Source organism: Rana temporaria, chromosome 1 (assembly GCF_905171775.1).
Source record: "Rana temporaria chromosome 1, aRanTem1.1, whole genome shotgun sequence".
Classification (NCBI taxonomy): Eukaryota; Metazoa; Chordata; class Amphibia; order Anura; family Ranidae; genus Rana; species Rana temporaria.
The window spans coordinates 494,046,114-494,068,304 of record NC_053489.1 but is presented as its reverse complement, the minus strand read 5'-3'; the positions used below and the strand labels follow the sequence as shown (position 1 = coordinate 494,068,304).

At 47.0% G+C, this 22,191-nt stretch overlaps 1 protein-coding gene across 7 annotated transcripts in view; it reads right to left on the bottom strand.

The window, feature by feature from the left end:
- The window catches only part of ADAD1 (adenosine deaminase domain containing 1), a 317,973-nt gene that overhangs the window by 259,701 nt on the left and 36,081 nt on the right, over positions 1 to 22,191 (bottom strand). For 5 of the 7 annotated variants that reach the window (XM_040330441.1, XM_040330417.1, XM_040330424.1 and 2 more), the window contains exon 3: positions 3,919 to 4,104. The exons of the other annotated variants lie outside the window; for them this stretch is intronic. In XM_040330441.1, the coding sequence (XP_040186375.1) occupies positions 3,919 to 4,104 (186 nt within the window). The remainder of the gene's footprint in view (positions 1 to 3,918; positions 4,105 to 22,191) is intronic. 7 annotated transcript variants of the gene reach the window in all.

Here is a 22,191-nt window from a genome sequence, read left to right as displayed (position 1 = left end):
CTCGTACTGCTTCAGCACAACATTGCACCTGAAACCTTAGCATCTGGGAAGCAGAAAAGGGCTCTTCTGATACCCCTGAGCCGTCCAAATCCTCATCCCTGTCCTCTGCAGATATTGCGTCATCCTCCTCCTTCACCTCCTCAGATATTTCTGACAGAGGATCTAAAGCGGACAAAGGAGATCTGCTTCGCTTTTTGTCCTTTTGCGAGGACTTAGCGATTGAAGTCGCAATCTTTTCTTCTAATCTCTCCATAGCTGCCGCAAAAGTGTGCTCAGTGACATATGCAGGCCCAGGTGCCACTGGAGAAACTCCCGATAGTGGCAATGGTTCCTCCTGTATAGGCAATTCAAGGCTTACTGGGGAGGAAGGTACCGAGCAGGCACTGGTAGAACCCCCCTGTCGCCAGCGGTGTTGCCTTCTTGTTCTTAGCCCCAGAACCCTTTCTAAGGGAAGACATTTTCCCAAAGCAACAAGCCGAGGTACCAAGATGTATATACTACTGTGCTCAGTTTAGCAATTTACATCAAGTATGCAACTTAAACACACAGTTTCATGCAAAGAGTAGGTGTCTCTATTTGGTAATGTCTACCAACCACATAGAGCTTACGTGTCCCCAGGGAGAGCTGCTGGCTTTCTTGCTGCTCTATGGCCCCTAACTGGGCGCCATTTTTAAAAACTTGGCATGTGCGCTCCCACTACGCCTGCCTTTTCCCGATAAAGCACGCCCCCCGACCTAAATGATTGGGGCGGCTGCCTGGAGAATTTTCCCCATGTCTTTACTGGAGTTTTTATCATGGTTCCAGGAGGAGAAGAGTGGTGTTGTGCAGAGCTCTGCAGCAGAAAGCGTACTTGTGGGTCTGACACTTGTATGGAGTGAGGCGAGTAAACTCAGCTCTTTACTCCCTCTAGTGGCCAAATTTGAGAAGACACCCCTCTAATTCTCCTCCTCTTTCCCTTAACTTTATCCCCGCCACAGGTTTAACTGCTGATTTTACAGAAGGAACCAATATTCTCCCATCTCGGCGGGTTTTGTGTGCCAACCTTCAGGGGTATGGGTTCCTATTTAAAGGAGACCTCTTCCCTGGGCCTTGTAAAAGACTCTGACCAGGCCTTTTAGCTGCAATAGCGAAAGTGCTGGAACCTCAGAGCTCTGTCCTCCAAAGAGAGACATTACAGGCGATGCCTCATGCGTGAGGCCCGAATCCCATCCATTTTTAGTTTAATACTTTAGCGTCCTGAATGAACCCGACGGTCGGCCCCCAGAGAGTTCTTTAGTCGAGCTTCCCTTAGCACTTCTCTGCGCGTCCAATCCTTAGACACTGGCGAAAAAAACTGAGGTACTCCCCTGATGGGAGGGGCTATATGGAGGGGAACTGTCTCTGATTGGTTGTGCCAGCATATACAGTGAGGAAAATAAGTATTTGAACAAACTGCTATTTTGCAAGTTCTCCCACTTGGAAATCATGGAGGGGTCTGAAATTGTCATCGTAGGTGCATGTCCACTGTGAGAGACCTAATCAAAAAAAAAATTCCAGAAATCACAATTTATGATTTTTTAACTATTTATTTGTATGATACAGCTGCAAATAAGTATTTGAACACCTGTCTATCAGCTAGAATTCTGACCCTCAAAGACCTGTTAGTCTGCCTTTAAAATGTCCACCTCCACTCCATTTATTATCCTAAATTAGATGCACCTGTTTGAGGTCATTAGCTGCATAAAGACACCTGTCCACCCCATACAATCAGTAAGAATCCAACTACTAACATGGCCAAGACCAAAGAGCTGTCCAAAGACACTAGAGACAACATTTTACACCTCCACAAGGCTGGAAAGGGCTACAGGGAAATTGCCAAGCAGCTTGGTGAAAAAAGGTCCACTGTTGGAGCAATCATTAGAAAATGGAAGAAGCTAAACATGACTGTCAATCTCCCTCGGACTGGGGCTCCATGCAAAATCTCACCTCGTGGGGTCTAAATGATCCTAAGAAAGGTGAGAAATCAGCCCAGGACTACACGGGAGGAGCTGGTCAATGACCTGAAAAGAGCTGGGACCACCGTTTCCAAGGTTACTGTTGGTAATACACTAAGACGTCATGGTTTGAAATCATGCATGGCACGGAAGGTTCCCCTGCTTAAACCAGCACATGTCAAGGCCCGTCTTAAGTTTGCCAATGACCGTTTGGATGATCCAGTGGAGTCATGGGAGAAAGTCATGTGGTCAGATGAGACCAAAATAGAACTTTTTGGTCATAATTCCACTAACCGTGTTTGGAGGAAGAAGAATGATGAGTACCATCCCAAGAACACCATCCCTACTGTGAAGCATGGGGGTGGTAGCATCATGCTTTGGGGGTGTTTTTCTGCACATGGGACAGGGCGACTGCACTGTATTAAGGAGAGGATGACCGGGGCCATCTATTGCAAGATTTTGGGCAACAACCTCCTTCCCTCAGTTAGAGCTTTGAAGATGGGTCGAGGCTGGGTCTTCCAACATGACAATGACCCGAAGCACACAGCCAGGATAACCAAGGAGTGGCTCTGTAAGAAGCATATCAACGTTCTGGCGTGGCCTAGCCAGTCTCCAGACCTAAACCCAATAGAGAATCTTTGGAGGGAGCTCAAACTCCGTGTTTCTCAGCGACAGTCCAGAAACCTGACTGATCTATAGAAGATCTGTGTGGAAGAGTGGGCCAAAATCCCTCCTCCAGTGTGTGCAAACCTGGTGAAAAACTACAAGAAACGTTTGACCTCTGTAATTGCAAACAAAGGCTACTGTACCAAATATTAACATTGATTTTCTCAGGTGTTCAAATACTTATTTGCAGCTGTATCATACAAATACATAGTTAAACAAATCATACATTGTGATTTCTGGATTTTTTTTTTTTTTATTATGTCTCTCACAGTGGACATGCACCTACGATAACAATTTCAGACCCCTCCATGATTTCCAAGTGGGAGAACTTGCAAAATAGCAGGGTGTTCAAATACTTATTTTCATCACTGTATGTAATGAATATGGCTCTGTGTCCCGTGGTGTACGATAAAGAAAGGAGCCCCCCCCCCCACAGGTCCCCCCCGGTAGCAGCAGCAGAGGGAAATATGACAGAGCAGGGAAAGGGAGGATAGGAGGATCCCCAAACTCCAGCCATACCGAACCGCCGAGGCAGGAAGGACTATACTTAACCGTCCATGCGAGGACCGCTGGCGCATTCCTGACAGGCATACAACCGCGTTGGGTTTAGCTGTCGGCCCAGTCCACTGAGTGAGACAACACCACAGCCCAGTCATATGTGTACCCTGGAGCAAAAAGCCCACTGGCCACCGCAGGAGTCATGGGGTATGTCGTGGCAGAACCAGCCCTTAGCAATGGTGTGCTCACGCTCGCTGGCCGGACTGAGGAGACTACAAGGATCTATATATCTAGCCTGTCACTCAACCGGCAGTTGATAGAAGATTCTCAAAAAAAGAAAAGAAAAAAAAAACTCCGCTGAGCCCAAAAGGAGCCATACGTCGTCCTTTGCTAGGCAGGAAAAAACTGAGGCTGCATGCTGCAGAGAGGAGGGTTATGTCCGGAGGGACCGCCTCCTGGGTGGGGCTGTTCAACTCTGTTAAAGTAACATGTATTTAATTATCTAACATGTTCTGCCTAGTCCTCTCCTGTGAACAGGAATATAACCCACTTGTCAAGACTTGAGAAGGCTGTGTCCGTCCATGGACGATAAGAGAAAAAATCGTTCGTTGCAGCCCTAGTGTCGAGAATTACACCTCTGCAGCTTCTACTCAGCTGTTGGTTATTTATTTAAAAGTATAGCAAATATTTTCTCTATTGATTGGGAACTGCAGTCAAAGTGATTAGATTTTCTGCAGCAAATCTACATTGCATGCTACAAGTTCAAAATCTATTTACCTACCTGTAGTTACTGTCTCTTTCAGCACAAGTTCCATTCTCTGCATTTGTACAAACTGATGTAGAGCAGAAACTGGATTGATTTCTCCCCGTCTATATTTAACAATGAATTCTCTAGGGACCTTCTTAGGAGTCAAAGGTGAGGTGGATGGAGGCAGAACTTTAGATAAAAAAGGTTCAGGAAAGTTGCCTAGGAAAGCAAGCATAATCAGTAACAAAGTCAGAACTGTATTAATCAAACAATCTCAAATATAAAAGTCCACTAAAAAGCAATACTGCAACTTTTGGTTAAAGGAGCCTTTTCTGACAGACATGGAGGCACCATTGCTACTTCTCATTCAACTGCACTTTTCTATATTTTCTTGATTGCGTTTAAAAACCTTTTGCATCTACTAATAAAAATGTAGATATTTTATGATAAACACAGAATGATCTAATTACTGTGCCATAGGTAACCCTGGTGTTCTATGCCAGGTCATTGTTTTTCTTATATGCCTTATGGTTAAGGCAACCTCATAAAAAGGTGAATGATTTATGGTTGGCCATTTAATGTATTTGGCCAATAACCTTGGCCAAGCTTGCTTTTTTGTTCCTTAACCAGATATTGCCCATCAATCACACATGCCCAATCAATCACCTACACTACAGTAGGGCCAGTCAGTCTTTGCTGGAACCTTTAGGTTTTCCCTGGAAATATGCCATCAAAACACTACTTACGTTCGTGATAAAGAGATTAAATGATTTTTTGTTGTTCATATCCATGACCCAGTCCAAATTACATGTATTGAAAGCAGATAGTCTGAGGCAAGGTCATGCATACAGATGACCGGGTCAACGATCTTTTTAATCGGTGTCTCACCTTAAAGGCCATAGACAAATAGTTACTCAAAAGAGGAAGGTCCTAACCCAAACCAAAGCAAAAGGTTGGTCGGCATGCAATAAACTCTAAATGCTTGTCAAAAGGGCTCATAAAAATTAGTGCAAATATACAGGTTTGATTTAGAGAGAGGAGAATAGGCACGCTCGCCGACGCCCCTAGCAAACTCCTGACCACTTGTGAAAGGCTAAGGACCAACCCCCCCCCCCCCCTCTCTCTCTCAAGTATCAGTGCTCAGTATACTACAGCACATGCACCAAGAACAGAACTGTGGAGATACACATTTTTTCATTATTATTTTACTTTTATATACACATTTTCATTGCAACATGAATTAACACTAAAAGAAATACTGCATACAGTATTCAAAATATCGAACAAGATCCTAAAGGTTTTGCACCCTGGCTTGATTATTACGCACCTGGCCAGCATACTACACACCTACTGGACTTGTAAACTAGAACCAAATCACACATCTCAACGGGTTGGCCTCTAGGACACCTAAACTTCCTCTTGTTCCCTGCCTTATACCTCCCCATTCTATCTCCTTCACTTAACTCTCTCTTCTTTGTGAGTCTTCTTTATCTCCTATCCTTTCTATGCACCTCAGCTTCCCTAGTACTGTACTTCATGTGGGAGGGGAAGTCGATAATCCATTAGCTTACCCTCCTCTTACTGCTGCTATTTCTGTGGCTGTGTTTTCAGTTATTGCAGACACAGAACACCTAGACATTGGAAACTCATAGTTTTAACTCTGTGGGCCCTTCTGCAATGACATTACGTATAGTCAACCCCGTTCCTGGGTTTTTCATCACCTATGTCTGCGATTGTCATTAGATAGTCTTGATTATCAATGGCCGTAGCTTATTATATGCCACACAATTATGCTGGCTTGCAACCATTTTTCTACACCATTTCTCTTTTTTTTTTTACTCCGCACTTTACTATTTTCCCTTACTCTCTGAGCAACAATAGTTTTAATAGAAACCAAAGCGAAAGAAAAGTTAGTGAAGCCTATTGCTTTGAATCAGCAGTGAGACAAGTAACTAATATATTAACACACTGAAAGTTTACTTACATTAAATTGATCTCTTTTATATGCATGTCTTTTGCTCTAGTTTAAACCAGCTGCGTTGGGACTATGCAGGGTAGCCTTGCCTAGAGCAAGCTAAGCCAAAAGGCATTGTTCTCTATGGGTGCATTTCACACCATTACGTTGAAGTGGTGTGTGCTGAAATGTTTTTTTTTTTAATGCAGTACTTTTGCGGCATAGCTTGTTGCAACCTGAGCATCGCCATTGTTTATTTCCGGCACACACCAGCAGGCCTTACAATCAGCGCAGCTTGGTGTGAATGAGCCCTCAAGATAAAACACAAAAACACACCACCACATCCATTAAGACTACAGATACCCTAAATTTTGTCAGAGCCATATGACTAAATGCAGTGGTTCACTGCGAGCAAAAAGTAATATCTCTAAAAGATACTGCGGTGCACAAAATGTTATATTGTGCCGAGTGTGGAATTAAAACAGACAAGAAAAGGTCAACTAAACAGTTCATATGTTAAACTCTGATTAATACAATATAGTGTAGATCAGTGAAAAGATAGATTTTAGATATACCATAGAGGTATTTTTTTAGTACAATACAGACACAAGTCTTGTTGTTGCTGAAGGATGCGTTATAAGCCGCATGTCTAGGTGATTGGATTCTGGCAAAGCCACCCAAAGCTGAAAATACATCCTTATATAACCCCTCCCACCTTGTAACCCTTATGCCGCATACACACGTCCGTTTTTCATGACGTGAAAAATGCAATTTTTTTATATTGTCATTAAAAACGATCGTGTGTAGGCTCCAGAGCATTTATCTCGATGTGAAAAAAATGGGCATTAAAAATTTAGAACATGCTCTAAATTTTCTCGTTTTTGACAATCGTGAAAAACGGTCGTGTGTAGGCTTTAAACGATGGGAAAAAACTTGCATGCTCAGAAGCAAGTTATGAGATGGGAGATAAGATGCTAAAACTAGTGTTTGTAATGGAGATAGCACATTCGTCACGCTGTAACAGACTGAAAAGCACTAAGACTGAAAAGCGTGAATCGTCTCTCAAACCTTTACTAACACAAAATCACCAAAAGCAGACCAAAGGGTGGCACCATCTGAATGGAACTTCCCCTTTATAGTGCAGTCATAAGTGTTGTACGTCACTGCACTTTGCTCAAGCATTTTCTTTTTCACGATCGTGTGTATGCAAGGCAGGCTTGACGAGAATCACGTCGAGAAAAACATAGTTTTTCTAGGACATTAAAAATGGTTGTGTGTACGCGACTTTAGTTGTGTAGCAAGCATGTTAGGTTCACAAACACAGAGGGGAGTGCCATGTACTGTGTAGTTCAAGAAAAGGATTTTACAGGTATGTCAAAACTCCAGTTTTCTTACATGTTACAGCACTTTTTTTTTTTAAAGAAAAGATGTACATACAAAAAAGGGGGAGGGGTGGAGAATGCCCCCAAGGAAAGTAGGTATTAAGTGACCCCAGGTGGTATTGCAGAGTTGTAAAAATATTTTTCAAAAATTAACCTGTTCCTGACCGGCTCCTGTACATTTATGTTGGCAGAATGGCACAGCTGGGCAAAGTGACATATATACGGCACTTTGAAATTCCCACCGTGCGGGCGCACGCGCCCCTGGCGTGAGCTCCGTGCCTGCGGGACCCGCGGACTCAATGTCTGCTGTTGTCCCACGATCGGGTCACAGAGCTGCAGTGTAAACATGCATCTCCCTGTTCTGCCTAGTGACACTGTCACCGATTGTCTGTTCCCTCTCATCGGGAACAGCGATCAGTGACGTGTCACTTGTAGCCACGCCCCCTAACAGCAAGAGTGACTCCCTAGGACACAATGCCAGAGTCATTTTCACAGTAATCAGTGCATTTTTATAGCACTGGGGGCTGTAAAAATGACAACGGTCCCAAAAAGTGTCAAAGGTATCCGCCATAAAGTCGCAGTCACAAAAAAAAAAAAAAAGAAGAAGGTCAGGCTGGCATCCGTCGTGATAATTGTTGAATGAAGAGGAAGGAACGACCTCCCAACTGAAGGGCCAGAGACCTCCGCCACCAGACCAGGGATTCCCTGACTAGGTGACTCACCCGAATCCGACAATCCAGACACAACGGAGACTTGTCCCATTTGGACAGAATCTGCTTTTGCAAGACTCGAGTGTGGAATTGAGCATACGGTACCGCCTCAAAAGTGGCCATCATGAGACCCAGGACTCGTATGCAAAAAGCGCAGTGATGACCACCTGCGGGACACCAACAGTTTCACCACAGCCTGAAGAGTCTGCAGCTTGTCCGAAGGAAGAAAAACTCTTGCCTCTGAGGAGTCCAGAATCAAGCCCAGGTACTCCAGGTGTTGAGTCGGCACCAACACCGACTTCTGGAGGTTCAGTACCCTACCGAAGAGTCTGACTGGCGATCACCACATCCTCCAATTCAGAGGCGGAAGCTACTCTCAGAAAGAGGTCGTCCAGGTAGCCCACAATTGCGATTCCTCGCTGTCTCAGCAAAGCCAGAATCAGGGCGAGCACCTTGGTGAAAACCCTTGGTGCAGATGCCAGGCCAAAACTGAGAGCTACAAATTGGTAGTGGTTGTCCCCGGCCACAAACCGCAGAAACCTCTGATGCCCGACGCATATGGGGACATGCAAGTATGTGTCCTTGATGTCCAAGGACGCCAGAAAATCCCCCAGATGGAGTGCAGCGACCAGAGCGAACTGATTGCATCCTGAACCTTTACAAAGCAGTTGAGGGCCTTGAGATCCAGAATCGGACAGATCCCATCCTTCTTTGGCACTACAAACAGATTGGAGTAGAATCCCTGAAACCTTTCTGGTGATGGCAAAGGTACAATCACCCCGCGCCTCAGCAGGTCTTTTACTGCCCGAAATAGGGCATCCCAACGCGCCAGAAGAAGATGAAGGTTGGAGGGGAAAAACCTGTTTGGCGGACAAGAAATAAACTATCTTGTATCCTGATGACACCACTTCGCAAACCCGCTGGTCGGAAAGAAGGGAGGTCCCCCGAGCTGCAAACTCCTGAAGGTGACCCCCCCCACCCGGGAATCGGGTGGGGGCAAACCTTCATGTAGCCGTAGATATGCTCGCAGGCTTATATGGCTTGCAAAACCAGGGACGCTTCTGTCCCTCAGTGGGCACCTTGTCTGCCTGGGAACGCTTACCGGCGGACCCAGGCGGACGGAAAAACTGCTTCGGAGCGGAAAAGGAGGGCCCTGGCCTACGGCATGGCTCTTTACCTTTTCTGGATTGTGGGAGCAGCATACTTCTACCCCAAGTAACTTTAATAATGTTATTCAGCGGGGCTCCAAATAGCCTCTCCCCCTGGAAGGGCAAATCTACCAGAGCCTTCTTAAGACAAATCAGGCGACGGGGCACCACAGCAGATACTGAGGCTTTAGAAAGCAAAGGAGCCGTGTCTAAGGCTGCATCGCAGACACTTTTTTTTAATTTTTTTATCCACTTTATTTTTATCTTTTCTTCTTTCATACATAAATATGCCTATTCGCCATCCGTTGCAATTCAAATGACATACATTATACAACATTTTTGCATTCCTATAAAATTCCAGTGTACATCTCTATGTTTTTATATCCCACCCCCTCCCCCCCTGTCCTCTGCACTCTACATAGAGAGTCTATCCATCACCAGTTTTGGTGGTGAGACACTCGCATCTCTCAACCAGGCATACCAAATCTCCTCAAATTTGCCCTCTGCTTTCCTTCGTTTGTAGGCCAGATGTTCTCTACCCAACAGGGAGTTGACGTATGCAATCCATTGCTTCCCTGTGGGGACCCCGGGGACCATCCAATAACGTGCTATGAGTTTTCTTGCCAGATACAGCAGTCTTGTTACCATATAATACTTTCCTTTTGTGTACTCTCCCGGGTCAATGGCCCCTAACAAGTATACTAGGGGATCCAATGGAACTGGTACCTGTGCCACTCTAGTAATACTCTGTGATACTTCCTCCCAGTACCTATGAAGCTTTGGGCATCTCCAAATCAAATGTATGAAGTCCCCCTGCTGAACCTTACATTTTGGGCACATTGGAGTATGCCTTCTTCCCCATCTATGTAGTTGTGGCACTGTTATGTAGGCCCTGTATAGGATAAAAAGTTGCGACAGTTTGTGCGACGCAGAGAAGGATACCACCGGAACAGATTCAAGCGCCCTCTACCACTCTATCTCCCCAATGTCTTCCACCCATCTCCTGCGGCTTCTAAGGGAGGCATGATTCTGAATTGTTGCCAACAATCCCTCATATATTTTTGTTATCAGTCCTCTCCGGGCTTCTGCTTGCAGAAGCACCGTCATCAAGGGTGACGGTGATGTTACCACCAATGATCGTGTTTGTTGTTTCTGTAGAGCATGCCGAAGCTGGAGATACTGATAGAAGCCCCGTGGGGCTAATTGGTATTCCCTACACAGCTGCTCATAAGTTTTTTAGTACCTCACCGTCATATAGCTGTGAAAAGAACCAAATTCCCCTCTTTTTCCAAGAAGTAAAGCCTCCCAGATCCTGTAGCTCTACATATCTAGGATTGTTCCATATTGGAGTAAATGGTAACGTCTTCCGTAACTACCCCGATACCTTTCTGATGAGGGTTCCTGTGGGTGGAGATTGTGGCATAATGGGCAAGCCCATCTCAAAATGGGAGGCTGCCTTTAGTGAGGGAGCAAAACCGGTCACCATATTTCTATTGGGGTCTTCTTCTTCCCGTCCCCATCCCGCCAGCTGTTGTATCTGACAGGCTAAAAAGTAAGTTTTGGGGTGAGGTACCGCCAATCCCCCCTATCCTTTCCATATTGTAGAGTGGTTAAACTAATCCTGGCTACCTTTTTCTTCCAGATCAACTCCCGCATCTGGGTATCAAATTCTTTTAAACCATTTGTTCGATATCCACATCGGTGAGTTATGGAGCCCATACCATTTTAATTAGATTGGCTCTTCCTACCGCTGATAGGGGGAGTTTGCACCAGCGGTCACATTTTTCTCTTTGTTTTGCCAGTAGTGGACCCAGGTTCAGCTGAAGATATTCAGCCATATTCGGGGAAACCACCACACCCAGGTAACAAAAACTACTTGATATAGTAATCTGTTCTACTCCTACCAGTAGTTGCTCCCTCAATGGATCTATAGGCATTAATATTGATTTGGACCAGTTTATATTAAACCCAGCTCAAAAACGCCTATGCCATTTGCAGCTCAAAAACGCCTATGTGGGCATGATGCCATAGAATAACATGGACAGGCGTTTTTAAGCTGTAAAAACCGCTCAGAAAAACCGGAGTTAGGCTTACCGGTAACTCGGTTTTCAGGAGTCTTCCAGGACAGCCCTGTAGATGTAGCTCCTCCCTCCGGGACAGGAAACACAATCACCCCCAATTACAAAAGGCGGTCCTCCAGGCCTTCTCCTCAGTTCATCCAAGAATTCCTGAAGGGCTCTGAAAGACATAATCTACCAACACATCGTTAGTACAAACTTCCATTTCCAGTTAGAAAAATAAACACCGGGTGGGAAGCCAGGCTGTCCTGGAAGACTCCTGAAAACAGAGTTACCGGTAAGCCTAACTCCGGTTTTACCCTTTCGTCTTCCAGGACAGCCCTGTAGATGATTGACAAGAAACTTACTTATCAGGGTGGGGTTACTGCTTGGAGGACCCTCCTACCAAATGCCTGATCCTTCTCAGACATCAAGTCCAGGCGATAGTGCTTGGCGAAAGTAGTATAACTTGACCATGTTGCCGCCTTGCAAATCTCTTCTGGTGAGGCTCCGGCCCTCTCAGCCCATGAACTCGAAACCGCTCTAGTCGAGTGTGCTTTAACAAACGGGGCTTGTATGCCCTCTAACTCATAAGCCTTTCCTATTGCCATCCTGATCCATCTAGCAATGGAGGATTTAGACGCTTTCTGCCCCTTTTTACTTCCTGAAAAATTAACAAAAAGGGAATCGCTCTTCCTAAATTCATTGGAAGCTTTTAAGTAAACTAAAAGGCACCTCCTAACATCTAACAAGTTTTGGGGTGCTCCCTCTGAGTTTGAGGTGGAACAAAAAGAAGGAAGGACAATGTCCTGTGTCCTATGGAACTTGGACACAACTTTTGGAAGAAAACTGGGGTCTGTTTTTAAAATAATCCTATCATCAAAAATTAACAAAAAAGGCTCCAAAATTGAAAGAGCCTGTAGCTCACTCACCCGTCTGGCTGAGGTCACTGCCACCAAGAGGACTGTCTTAAGTGTAATCCATTTCAAGATGGATTCCTCCAGAGGTTCAAAAGGTTTGCCTGAAAGTGCCCTGAGCACCAACGAAAGATCCCAAGAAGGACAGGTTGAAACCCTTACTGGCCTTGATCTTGATAAGGCCTTGAAGAAACTTAACGAACGAATTCTGCTGAAGGGAACACTGCAAGAAGACACTCAGGGCTGCTACCTGTACTTTTAGGGTGCTAGGGGAGAGACCCAGATCTACCCCAGCCTGTAAAAATTCCAAAATAGCTGGAATCCCTGGATGATCTAACTATTGTTCTTTCATCCAAGAACAAAATCTCTTCCAGAATTTGGCATAGATTGCTCTCGTAACTGGCTTTCTGCACTGTAATTGGGTGTTTATTACCCTCTCTGAGAAACCCTCTGCTCTCAATAACTGTTCCTCAGATACCACGCAGTTAGACTTAGTCTACCTGCGGGTATAGGATTGGACCCTGCGAGATCAGATCCTTCCGGATTGGAAGGGGGAATGGAGGGAGAATGCACAGTTCCTTCAGGATTGCGAACCAGGGCCTCTTTGGCCAACAGGGCGCGATCAAAATCAAGTCTGTCTCCTCCAACCGAAACTTCTGAAGTACCGCTGCGATCATCCTTACTGGGGGGAAGGCGTAGCAGATGTTGAACCTCCAAGGACTGGTAAATGCGTCTATCCTTAAGGCCTGGTCTCTTGGATGTATTGAGAAGAACTGGGATACCTTCCTGTTCTTTTCCGAGGCAAAAAGATCTACTTCCGGAAGACCCCACCTCTGTGTTATCTGAGAGAATACCTCTTCGTTTAGGGACCATTCGTCCTGTTTCACTGGCTGGCGACTTAAATAATCTGCCAGGGAGTTTTGAGTACCCTTTAGGTGGACTGCTGTTAGTGAAGACAAGTTGGTCTCCGCCCAGGAGAGGATTTTGTTGGATATCTCTTGAAGAGCCGGACTCCTTGTCCCTCCCTGCTTGTTCAAGTACGCGACTGCAGCCGCGTTGTCCGAGCGAACTTGCAGGTGACGTCCTACCAACCTTCCCTGGAATGACTATCGTCCTTAGGATTGCCAACAGCTCTCTTTGGTTGGAAGAGCGACTTGCCTCCGCTGGAGACCATGCTCCCAGGGCTACTGCTTCCTCTAGGTGGGCTCCCCAACCCCAGGCACTTGCGTCCGTTGTCACTATTACTTCCACCGGGAAGGACCAGTCTAGACCCTTGCTCAGATTGTGATGTCCTCGCCACCACCACAATTTCCTCTTTACTTTGGCTGAGATTGGAATCAGTGACTCTAAATCCTGACTCTGGCCACTCCAGAGACGGAGCATAAGTTCCTGTAATGGACGTTGATGATGTCTTGCCCAAGGAACTGCAGGGAAACAGGACGTCATGAATCCCAGGACCCTCATTACTTCTCTGATTGAAGTCCACTGATTGGACTGTAGCTGGGCTACCGCCTGACTTACTTTGGTAACCTTTTCTTTGGGGAGATACATTTTTTTCTTTACCGAAGATATCTTGTACCCTAGGTATACCACCCCCTGGGATGGCACCAACTGGGATTTGTCCCGGTTGATTATCCACCCGAGTGAGGAGAGACACTCCTGCGCTACCAGTAAATCCCTTTCTAACTGTTGAGCCGATCTTGCCACAAACAGTAGATCGTCCAGATATGGGATTACTGTGATCGCTTGGTCCCTGAGAGGGGCAAGAGCCTCTGCCAGAACCTTGGTAAAAATTCTCGGTGACGAGGATAGCCCAAAGGGCAGGGCTTGGAACTGGAAGTGTTGAATCCCTAGAGTTACCCTTACTGCCACCCTGAGGAATTTTTGGTAATCTGGATGTATAGGGATGTGCAGGAAAGCATCCCTGAGATCCAGGGTCGCCATGTAACACCCCGGGAACAGACATCTTGATACCGTAAAGATCGACTCCATTCTGAACCTTTTGTATTTTACAAATTTGTTCAGGGGCCGGAGGTTCAAGATCATCCTGAACTTCCCTGATGGCTTCTTTACGATGAAAATATGGGAATACACTCCCTGTCCCTGCTCCTCCAGGGGTACCGGAATTAGGACTCTCTGATCCACCAATTCTCCTAGAGACAGCATGAGAGCTTCTGCCTTTGCTTTTTCCCTGGGTGGCCGAGTCACCCTGAAGTTCCAGTGAGGCAGTGACGCAAACTCCAGCTTGTATCCGTTCTTCATTCTAGATCTAATAAACAGGCTTGAGGTTGCCTTGGTCCATTGTGGGAGGAACTGCCCCAACCTTCCTCCCACGGGGAGACAGGAGTCATTGCGGTTTTGGGGCGGGTTGAGGAGGATTAAACAGGATTCCTCCTCTACCACGCCCCTTGTGACCTGCCCAGTGCTTCTTGGGTTGGCCCTCTTTCTTCTGGTTTTGCCAAAAGCTTGATCCCTTGAAGCCACGAAAAAAACTCTTTCCCTCAGTTTTTTTCTTTTTCTCAGGAAAGGCCTTCTTCCTGTCCTGAGTACGCTCCAAAGCCTCTTGGAGGCCGGATCCAAAAAGGTGGTCTCCTGAAAACGAAGACCACACAATTTCAATTTTGAGGCGGCATCGCCAGTCCAGGTTTTCAGCCATACCGATCTTCTGGCTGCATTGACAAGAGCTGCTGACCTGGCAGCCAACTTTACTGACTCCTCTGAGGCGTCAGCTAGAAATCCTACTGCCTTGAATAGGAGTGGAAAGGATTTTAAAAGCTCCTGTCTAGAGGTACCGGCCAAGATGTGTGCCTGCAACTGGGTGAGCCAACACTCTAAGTTCCTTGCTACGCAAGTAGCTGCTAGAGCTGGTTTTAAACTGATCGCAGAGGCGTCCCAAGCTCTTTTCAATAGTAGGTCCCCCCTTTTGTCCATTGGGTCCCTAAGGGAACCTAGGTCATCAAAAGCCAAATCTGTCCTCCTGGAGACTTTGGCTAAAGGGGCATCCAGTCTAGGAACTTTGTTCCAAGGATGAGACACATCTGATTCAAATGGAAACCTACGTTTGAGGCTGCCTGAAAAAAAGGGTCTTCTTTCAGGTTGTTCCCATTCTCGCAGAATCATATCGATCAGAGACTTATGAACCGGAAAAACCTTGGTTCTAGTCGCATTCCCTTGATACATAAGGTCATGCTTTGAGAGCTGAACCTGTTCCTCTTGGATATCTAAAGTATCATAGATAGCATTTAGAAGATCCCCCACATCATCTAATGATAATTTGTATCTGGCCGCCCTGGAGGAATCCTCCTCTCCCTCTGATTCAGATGCTGAACCTGCCTGAGAGGAAACAACTGATCTGGGAGTCCTGTCTCTAACCTCCTCCTCTTCCTCTTGAATTTGTAGGGAAGGAGCACTAGAGGCCCTAGGTAGGGACGGGGCCGGACCCTGCATCCTGTCTATCAGTCCCTTAAACGACTGAAATGTGGATGCAATTTCATCTTTAAAAGATGACAACATTTGGTGACAAGTGGTTACCGAACTTTCCTTAACCAAGCTATCGACACAATCAGGACATAAAGGCTTATCCCAGTTAGAACTTTGTCCCACACACGGCACATTTCTTCCTAGGAGGCTGGTTCTTATCATGGGCCTTAACCTGTTAAAACAAACAACATAGTGGACCACATTACAACCAGCTAGACCTGCATTCACCACTGTAAAAAGGTTCCTAGAAGGTGCCAAACCCTCCACCAGACAGGCTCACCACCTAGGGGGGGTATATGGGGAACAATCCCCTACCTAACAGAATAAGCCATGTGCCATCACCAGGCCTTACCTGAGAGGTACCGGTGCCTGTTGGACCAGGATCGGGAATAGCCGCTGATGCATCCATGGTCCTGTGTTTTTTGTTTCAGTCTCACTGAACAAACACCAGCGCCGGGTTCCTTCGAGTCTCCTCCGCGCCCTTTTTTGAAGTAGGAACGATACTTCCGGGCGCCCCCTGATGACGCGCTTCCGCCGAGATTACTCCTTCCTCTCTTTGGAACGCACGGAACCCGCCCCCTAATCGAATACCGGAAGTGGCGAGCCGATTCGATGGCGTCTCTCACCCTTGCAGCCATGCCATCCGGATGCTTCCAGGGGACGGATTCAACGGGGTCCAACTCTCGCCGAGCTCACGGCGGAGGAGACTCCAGCCACGCTCTCTACCCCTAGGGCCAGAGGAGTGCTGAAGGTCTGAGGTAGGTTCTCTCTAAAAAAAAAAAAAAAAAAAAGATACGTTCCATGATTGTATCTCCTCCCGTCCGGCAGGAAACACAAAAAACTGAGAAGGCCTGGAGGACCGCCTTTTGTAATTGGGGGTGATTGTGTTTCCTGTCCCGGAGGGAGGAGCTACATCTACAGGGCTGTCCTGGAAGACGAAAGGGTAAAGTGGCTGTAAAAACGTCAGTGGAAATGAAGCCTAAATGTTGAGTGTTTCAGCTGTGCAGTGACATAAAACCAGAACAAACAGACAGTCTTCCCATCTGTGATCTATCTGGTATACTGCCAGGTAAGGCAACATCCCCAGTATGTCCAATCCTGGGTGAGGCCTTGCTACACCAAAAAAAGGGATAGATGAGCTTAGGGCTCCCACCCTCGTGCGACTCAACCTGCGACTGCAAAACGCAGGCAAAAAGTTATATACTGTGGCCACCAATAGGTACCATTTGTGTCTGTGCAACTGCCAGTCGTAGCACCGCCAGTTAGTCCCTGCTTCTGGATCCACAGACCTCAAGATTACACAGGTCGCAGGGAAAACTTGACATTTTCAGGATGAACAGGCAAGGGGTCCCCTGGAGGATTGCAGCCAACAACCTCCTGTTGTGTATACATAAAAAACAGCAGGGTAGAAAAAAGAACAGAAAGACACCGATCACTGCTGTGCGTTTCTGAAATGCAGCCAATAAGGCAGTGTATGTAGCCACATACCAATACTGAACAGAGATGCCACTATCTCAATGTGTCACCCTGCTGGCAGAAGAAAAACAAGGCGGAAAAAGGACAAGCAACACTCACTGCTGTGTCCCTTCAGATAGTCAGCCGCCATGTATGCAAAACATAAAGGACAGACAACCTCCAATTTTGTATATGTCTGATGTGTACCAATATAACAACTCAGAATAGAGATAGCACAACCCTATTGAAGCGATCTGGAATGCGACTCAATATGCCAAATCGCACACCTAAAATTGGCAGCTACTGCCGAACTAGCACTGTCTGAATCGGCATAACGCCACCTTGTGGTGCTGTACCAGTTACCAAAGGCAGTAGAAGCATTACCCCTGGTCCAAGTTCAATCTGTATTTCTGCTATGTAGCCCAACAAATCAATCTCCGCTTCTGGCTTTCTGATAAACAACCAATAAGGTAGTAATACAAGACACAAACCCAGACCGACCTCAATCCTGTGTCTGTCTGATGTGTAGCAATATAGCAAATATTAGCAGAGATAACACAAGACTCAATGATGTGCATTACCATCATGTGGTACAAATGCATAAAGTACAGACCACCTTCTCTGTTGGGTCATACCGATCTGTAGACAGATTAACAGTACTTTTAGGATATAAGGGACATCCAACAAGTTTCGGTGCAGTGCATTCCTAATGTACAGCAATATACCCCTTGCGAGCAGAGATGCAAGACTCGATGTGTATTTTTGCTGAATCAAAAAAACACCCCAGCATAGACAAACCCTTACTACTGAGGTCTGCTGGTGTGCAGCCAAGGAGGAGTCATGGTGGGTTGTAGGTACTAACACTTCACCACCAGTGAAGAAACAAACCCTAAAATGGTTGGACACCTTAGATAGCTGTTGTCTCCATTCTGTGAGACTGAGCAATGCTATCCAGCCCATACACAGGTGGGGATAATCAGAAAACTAAAGTCTCAATGAGCCCAGCCCTAGAGACCAATTAAGACAGCCTCTGACAAGGTGGTCACCAATTAAGCCTGGAGGCAACTAGCTACCTGCAGGCCCTAATCAAGCAATCATGTAGCTCTTGCATATGTTTGCACAGAAACTCCTTGAATAAAAGGATGTATGAAGTGATTTAAAGTAGATCGCGCTTAGATCTGCCACAGAGTGAACTGTAGCCTAAACCAACAAAGGTTTCTCTTCCCTCATGCACTGTAACAACCCCAGTGTAAGGTGAGTGGGAGGTTATGCTTACACAAACAAGCTCCCCCAAAAAAGGGGGAATCGTCACAAAGGATCCCTTACTGTTCCACACAGAAGTTCGGTCCCACACTGTTGAAAGTTAACTAGCTTAGCATTGTACATGGCCTGTAGGGAAACTCTGCAACCATCAGGACTCCCCCTTTCAACACAACCTGACATGTAGGGAGAGGCTGGCAGTCTACTGTTGCGATAACCACAATGTCTTTGAGCAAGAGTGGTTGGTGGTTTTAGCAGTAGCTTCTGGGCCATTTGTAACCGGACCCCCGGTCCTGCACTGCGCCACTAAGTATATACACGCGGGGAAGATGGAGGGAAGCAATACCTTACCCACCTCTTTCCCATCTGAGGTGGTTCAGGTAGCCTCACTCCTCTGTACCCCAGAGGAGATTAGGTCCAATGCTGAAAGACCAACTGGCTGGAATTGGGGTTGTGCAGCCCAATTCTCGTGGCCAAAGCAAGAACTCCGGTTGTAGTCCTCCCTGCCACAACCACAGGTAGGCAGGAAAGGAAGGAAAAAATGGCCCCTGAAGTTCTGGGTCTTCAGTACTCAGGAGGGAAGAAGAACAAGATACTCCCCAGGAGGGACAAGATCATCCTACTGGGCCCAGAGGCTACCCAGTGCCTGCGAACCCAGCTCCCAGGGGGGGACCTCCAGCCACAGGCCTTCGGTCTATAAGAAAATAACAAACGTTTCGCTGTGGGGAAACGCAATCAAAAATTGAGGAGCACAGGGAGGGGTGGGGTTTTAACCTCTTAATTGATTGTGTTTCCTGTCAGGTGGACCAGTCATCTCTCAGGGTGCCGTCCTGGAAGACGAGGGAGAAATGCTATTGCATTGGCTTCCTCACTCTGTTCAGGCATGCCTATTATCCTGACGTTGTTTCTGCGATTTCTGTTTTCTAAATCATCAATTCTTGCAGCGTGTATAGCCACCTGTTTCTTCATATCAGTGATTACTTGTCTAAGGGGAGAAAGATCATCTTCCACTTTACTGAGTCTCTCCTCCAACACAGTCATTTTTTCCACCGTCTTACTCACCCTGTCCCCCATTGAGAGGAGCTCGCCCTTAATGCCTTTAAGCTCTGCGTCCAGACCAGTTATTGAGTCTCTGCAGGCATTAATAGCATGCAACAAATCCCTCAGCGTAGGCTCCTCCTCCCTTCCTGTGGGTGTTCCCTCCATGTTGGTCTGGACGGTCTTAGCAGGGGGTAATACAGCAATTACAGTATTGATTCCCCCCCCCCTTTGGTACTCACAGTTTTCGTATTGAGTTTTTACAGCAGCGGATGGGCTGGCCGATACCTGACCCCTGCCCTGACTTTTCCGATCCACTGCCGATCCTGCTTGGGCTTGATGCTGGGGATAGGTCCCCTTTGCTGGTGATGGGGTAGTTCGGGAAAAGCATTCCAGCTTTGCCGCCGCCCCACCACTGCTGCCTGATTTTTCGCAGATCGGGTGTTCTTGATCCCCTCCTGGGGTGGTTGTACTGTCTGAACCTTTGTAGAGCGAGTGCCTTGAGTTCCTTCTTGGGTTGAGTGATGCAGAGTTGGTTGCTCCTCTTCTCCGCACTTTTTGGACATATAAGGCCCCGTACACACGACCGGATCTATCCGCTGATCAGTTCCAGCGGACAAATCCGGTCGTCTGTACGGCCTAGCGGATATTTATCCGCGGAGATTTCTCGGGCCGATCGATTTCAAGCAGATATAAATTTCTTAGCATGCCAAGAAAATTTCTTAGCATGCCAAGTCTGTACAGACTCACCGGATCAATCCGTCCGCTCCCCTCCCTCGCATGCGTCGTAATGATTTGACGCATGCGTGGAAGTACTTACCTTCCAGCGTCACCGCGGATGAATTCCGCGCGGATTTTGATCCGATGGCCATCGGATCCAAATCCGGAGGAGGAATCTCCGCTGGAAACGGTCTGGCGGACCGTTTCCAGCGGAGATCCCCTCGTGTGTACGGGGCCTTAGTGTCCCAGCTTATACTTTATACTTTAATGCCCCTGTAGTGTCCACTCCTGCTGCATCTCCAAGGTACAATACCAGTACTATGTAACAGTCCTTTATATCTTACAGTAGGCGCCTCTTACCACTGTGCCGTTTTCTATTTGCTGGTAAATAAGGAAGGCAAGAGAAGTTCCAAGAGGGAAAAAAAAAAAAGAAAGAAAGAAAAAAAGGAGGAGAGAGCAATAATTGGCCTGAAGATTATTAGCCTACAATTAATGAGGGTACATCACCAAAACTATGGATGCAAAACATCCCAGCCAGAACTTAGGGGGTAGACAATGTCACATATGGGTGAGTCTTCTAGAGTTATTTTAATCACATAGGACTGGACCGCATTTCATCTGCTGCAGAACCTCTTGTTAAAGGTGATCTTAATGCTCTTACGGGCTCAGGGATGACTGATAGCTGCCAGTTATACAGGATGCAGTGTTAATGCTGGCTATTTTACTTCTAATGTGTGTTATACAGTTAGCTGTTTATCAAAATTTACACACAGAGTCGTACTCCAAGCAGTACTCAATGGTGATCCAGCCGTCTCCTCCTCCCTTTGCGGGGATCTTTAAACTCTCTCGAGTCTCGGTCCCTGCTGCAGAGAGAGACAGTAACCAGGAGACGTGCTCTCACTTGTATACGAGATTTTGCAGGAGCTCCGTGGTTTCGGGTATCTCCTGTGCACCCCTCGATCCTCCGCTCGGTGAAGCCCGTTCCCCTCCAGCCCCAGAACCGCTCCATGATCCGGTCAAGCAGCCCAGAGACTGTGTGAAAATGTAAGTACACTCCGAACCTATAGTGCCTGTGTACCTCTAGGTTAGCCAGCCAAGGTCATCAGCAGCAACACATGGTAGTGAATAGAGAATACAACAGGTTACAGCTGCAAAAAGTTCATATATTAAGCTCAAACAGCCCAGGTGACAGACTATATTACTGCTCTATAGTACGTTATAGTGCTTTAAAGTTCCAACTCCTGGGGGGGTAAAGATCCGGGCAGGGGTCCGAGTTTGAATGCATTATCTCTGCATGCTTTTCAGCCAGGTAGGGGGGAGGATGGGGGCTCTCACTCACTCACTCCAGCGCTCTCGCTCCCTCCTGCATACATACTTAAGGCCATGCACCAACTGGTCTGCCAGTTCCACGCAGACCGGGGAAGCCTGTTGCTTTTCCAACTCTCGGTGCCACAATTTAGCCCATTCAGCCATGGTCAATGCTGGCCGCAATGCTGACCCCACCATCGTGAACATGGACCGGGTGACCGCCTCGTCCCTCCTATCAGCGGGGTCCTTAAAAGTCGGGGTCCCCTTCACCAGAATCCTGGTTGCCTTATTTAACCTGGAGACTGGGGGGTCCACAATCGGGGAGAAGACCATTTCTTCAGAAAACTTTCCTCAATGGGATACCGTACCGCCATGCGTTTTGGGACCAAAAAGGCCCGCTGCGGCCGTTCCCATTCTTATCAAAGTAAGTTAGGTAGGTAGGGAAACACCTTAACCGTGCGGCCTCGGCTTGTGGGACCCAAAAGGGACCGACACCTCTGTAGATGCCCCGCCCTATTCATCCAGTTTTAGGTTATCCCGCACCGCTGTGATAAGTGCTCCTACAAGCGCCCTTTTCTGCGCCGACCCGGACACTGAGTTATCCTCACTGGTCCTGGTCCGCATCCTCTGAAACGTCAGAAAAGGGACTGTGTGCCACAGCAAGGCCCGAGTCTGAATCTGAGCTTTCCCCAGACGGTGGGGGGAGAGGGCATTTACGCTCGATGGCCGGGCTGGGGAAGACTACCAGGATCTATATTATCCAGCCTGTCACCCAGCCCGGCTGTTGATAGTAGATCACAGGAATCAGCAGAAAAAAAAAAAAAAAATCCTAGGACCAATGGTCCCCACCAGGAGCCAGGTCCTTCTACACCAGGTA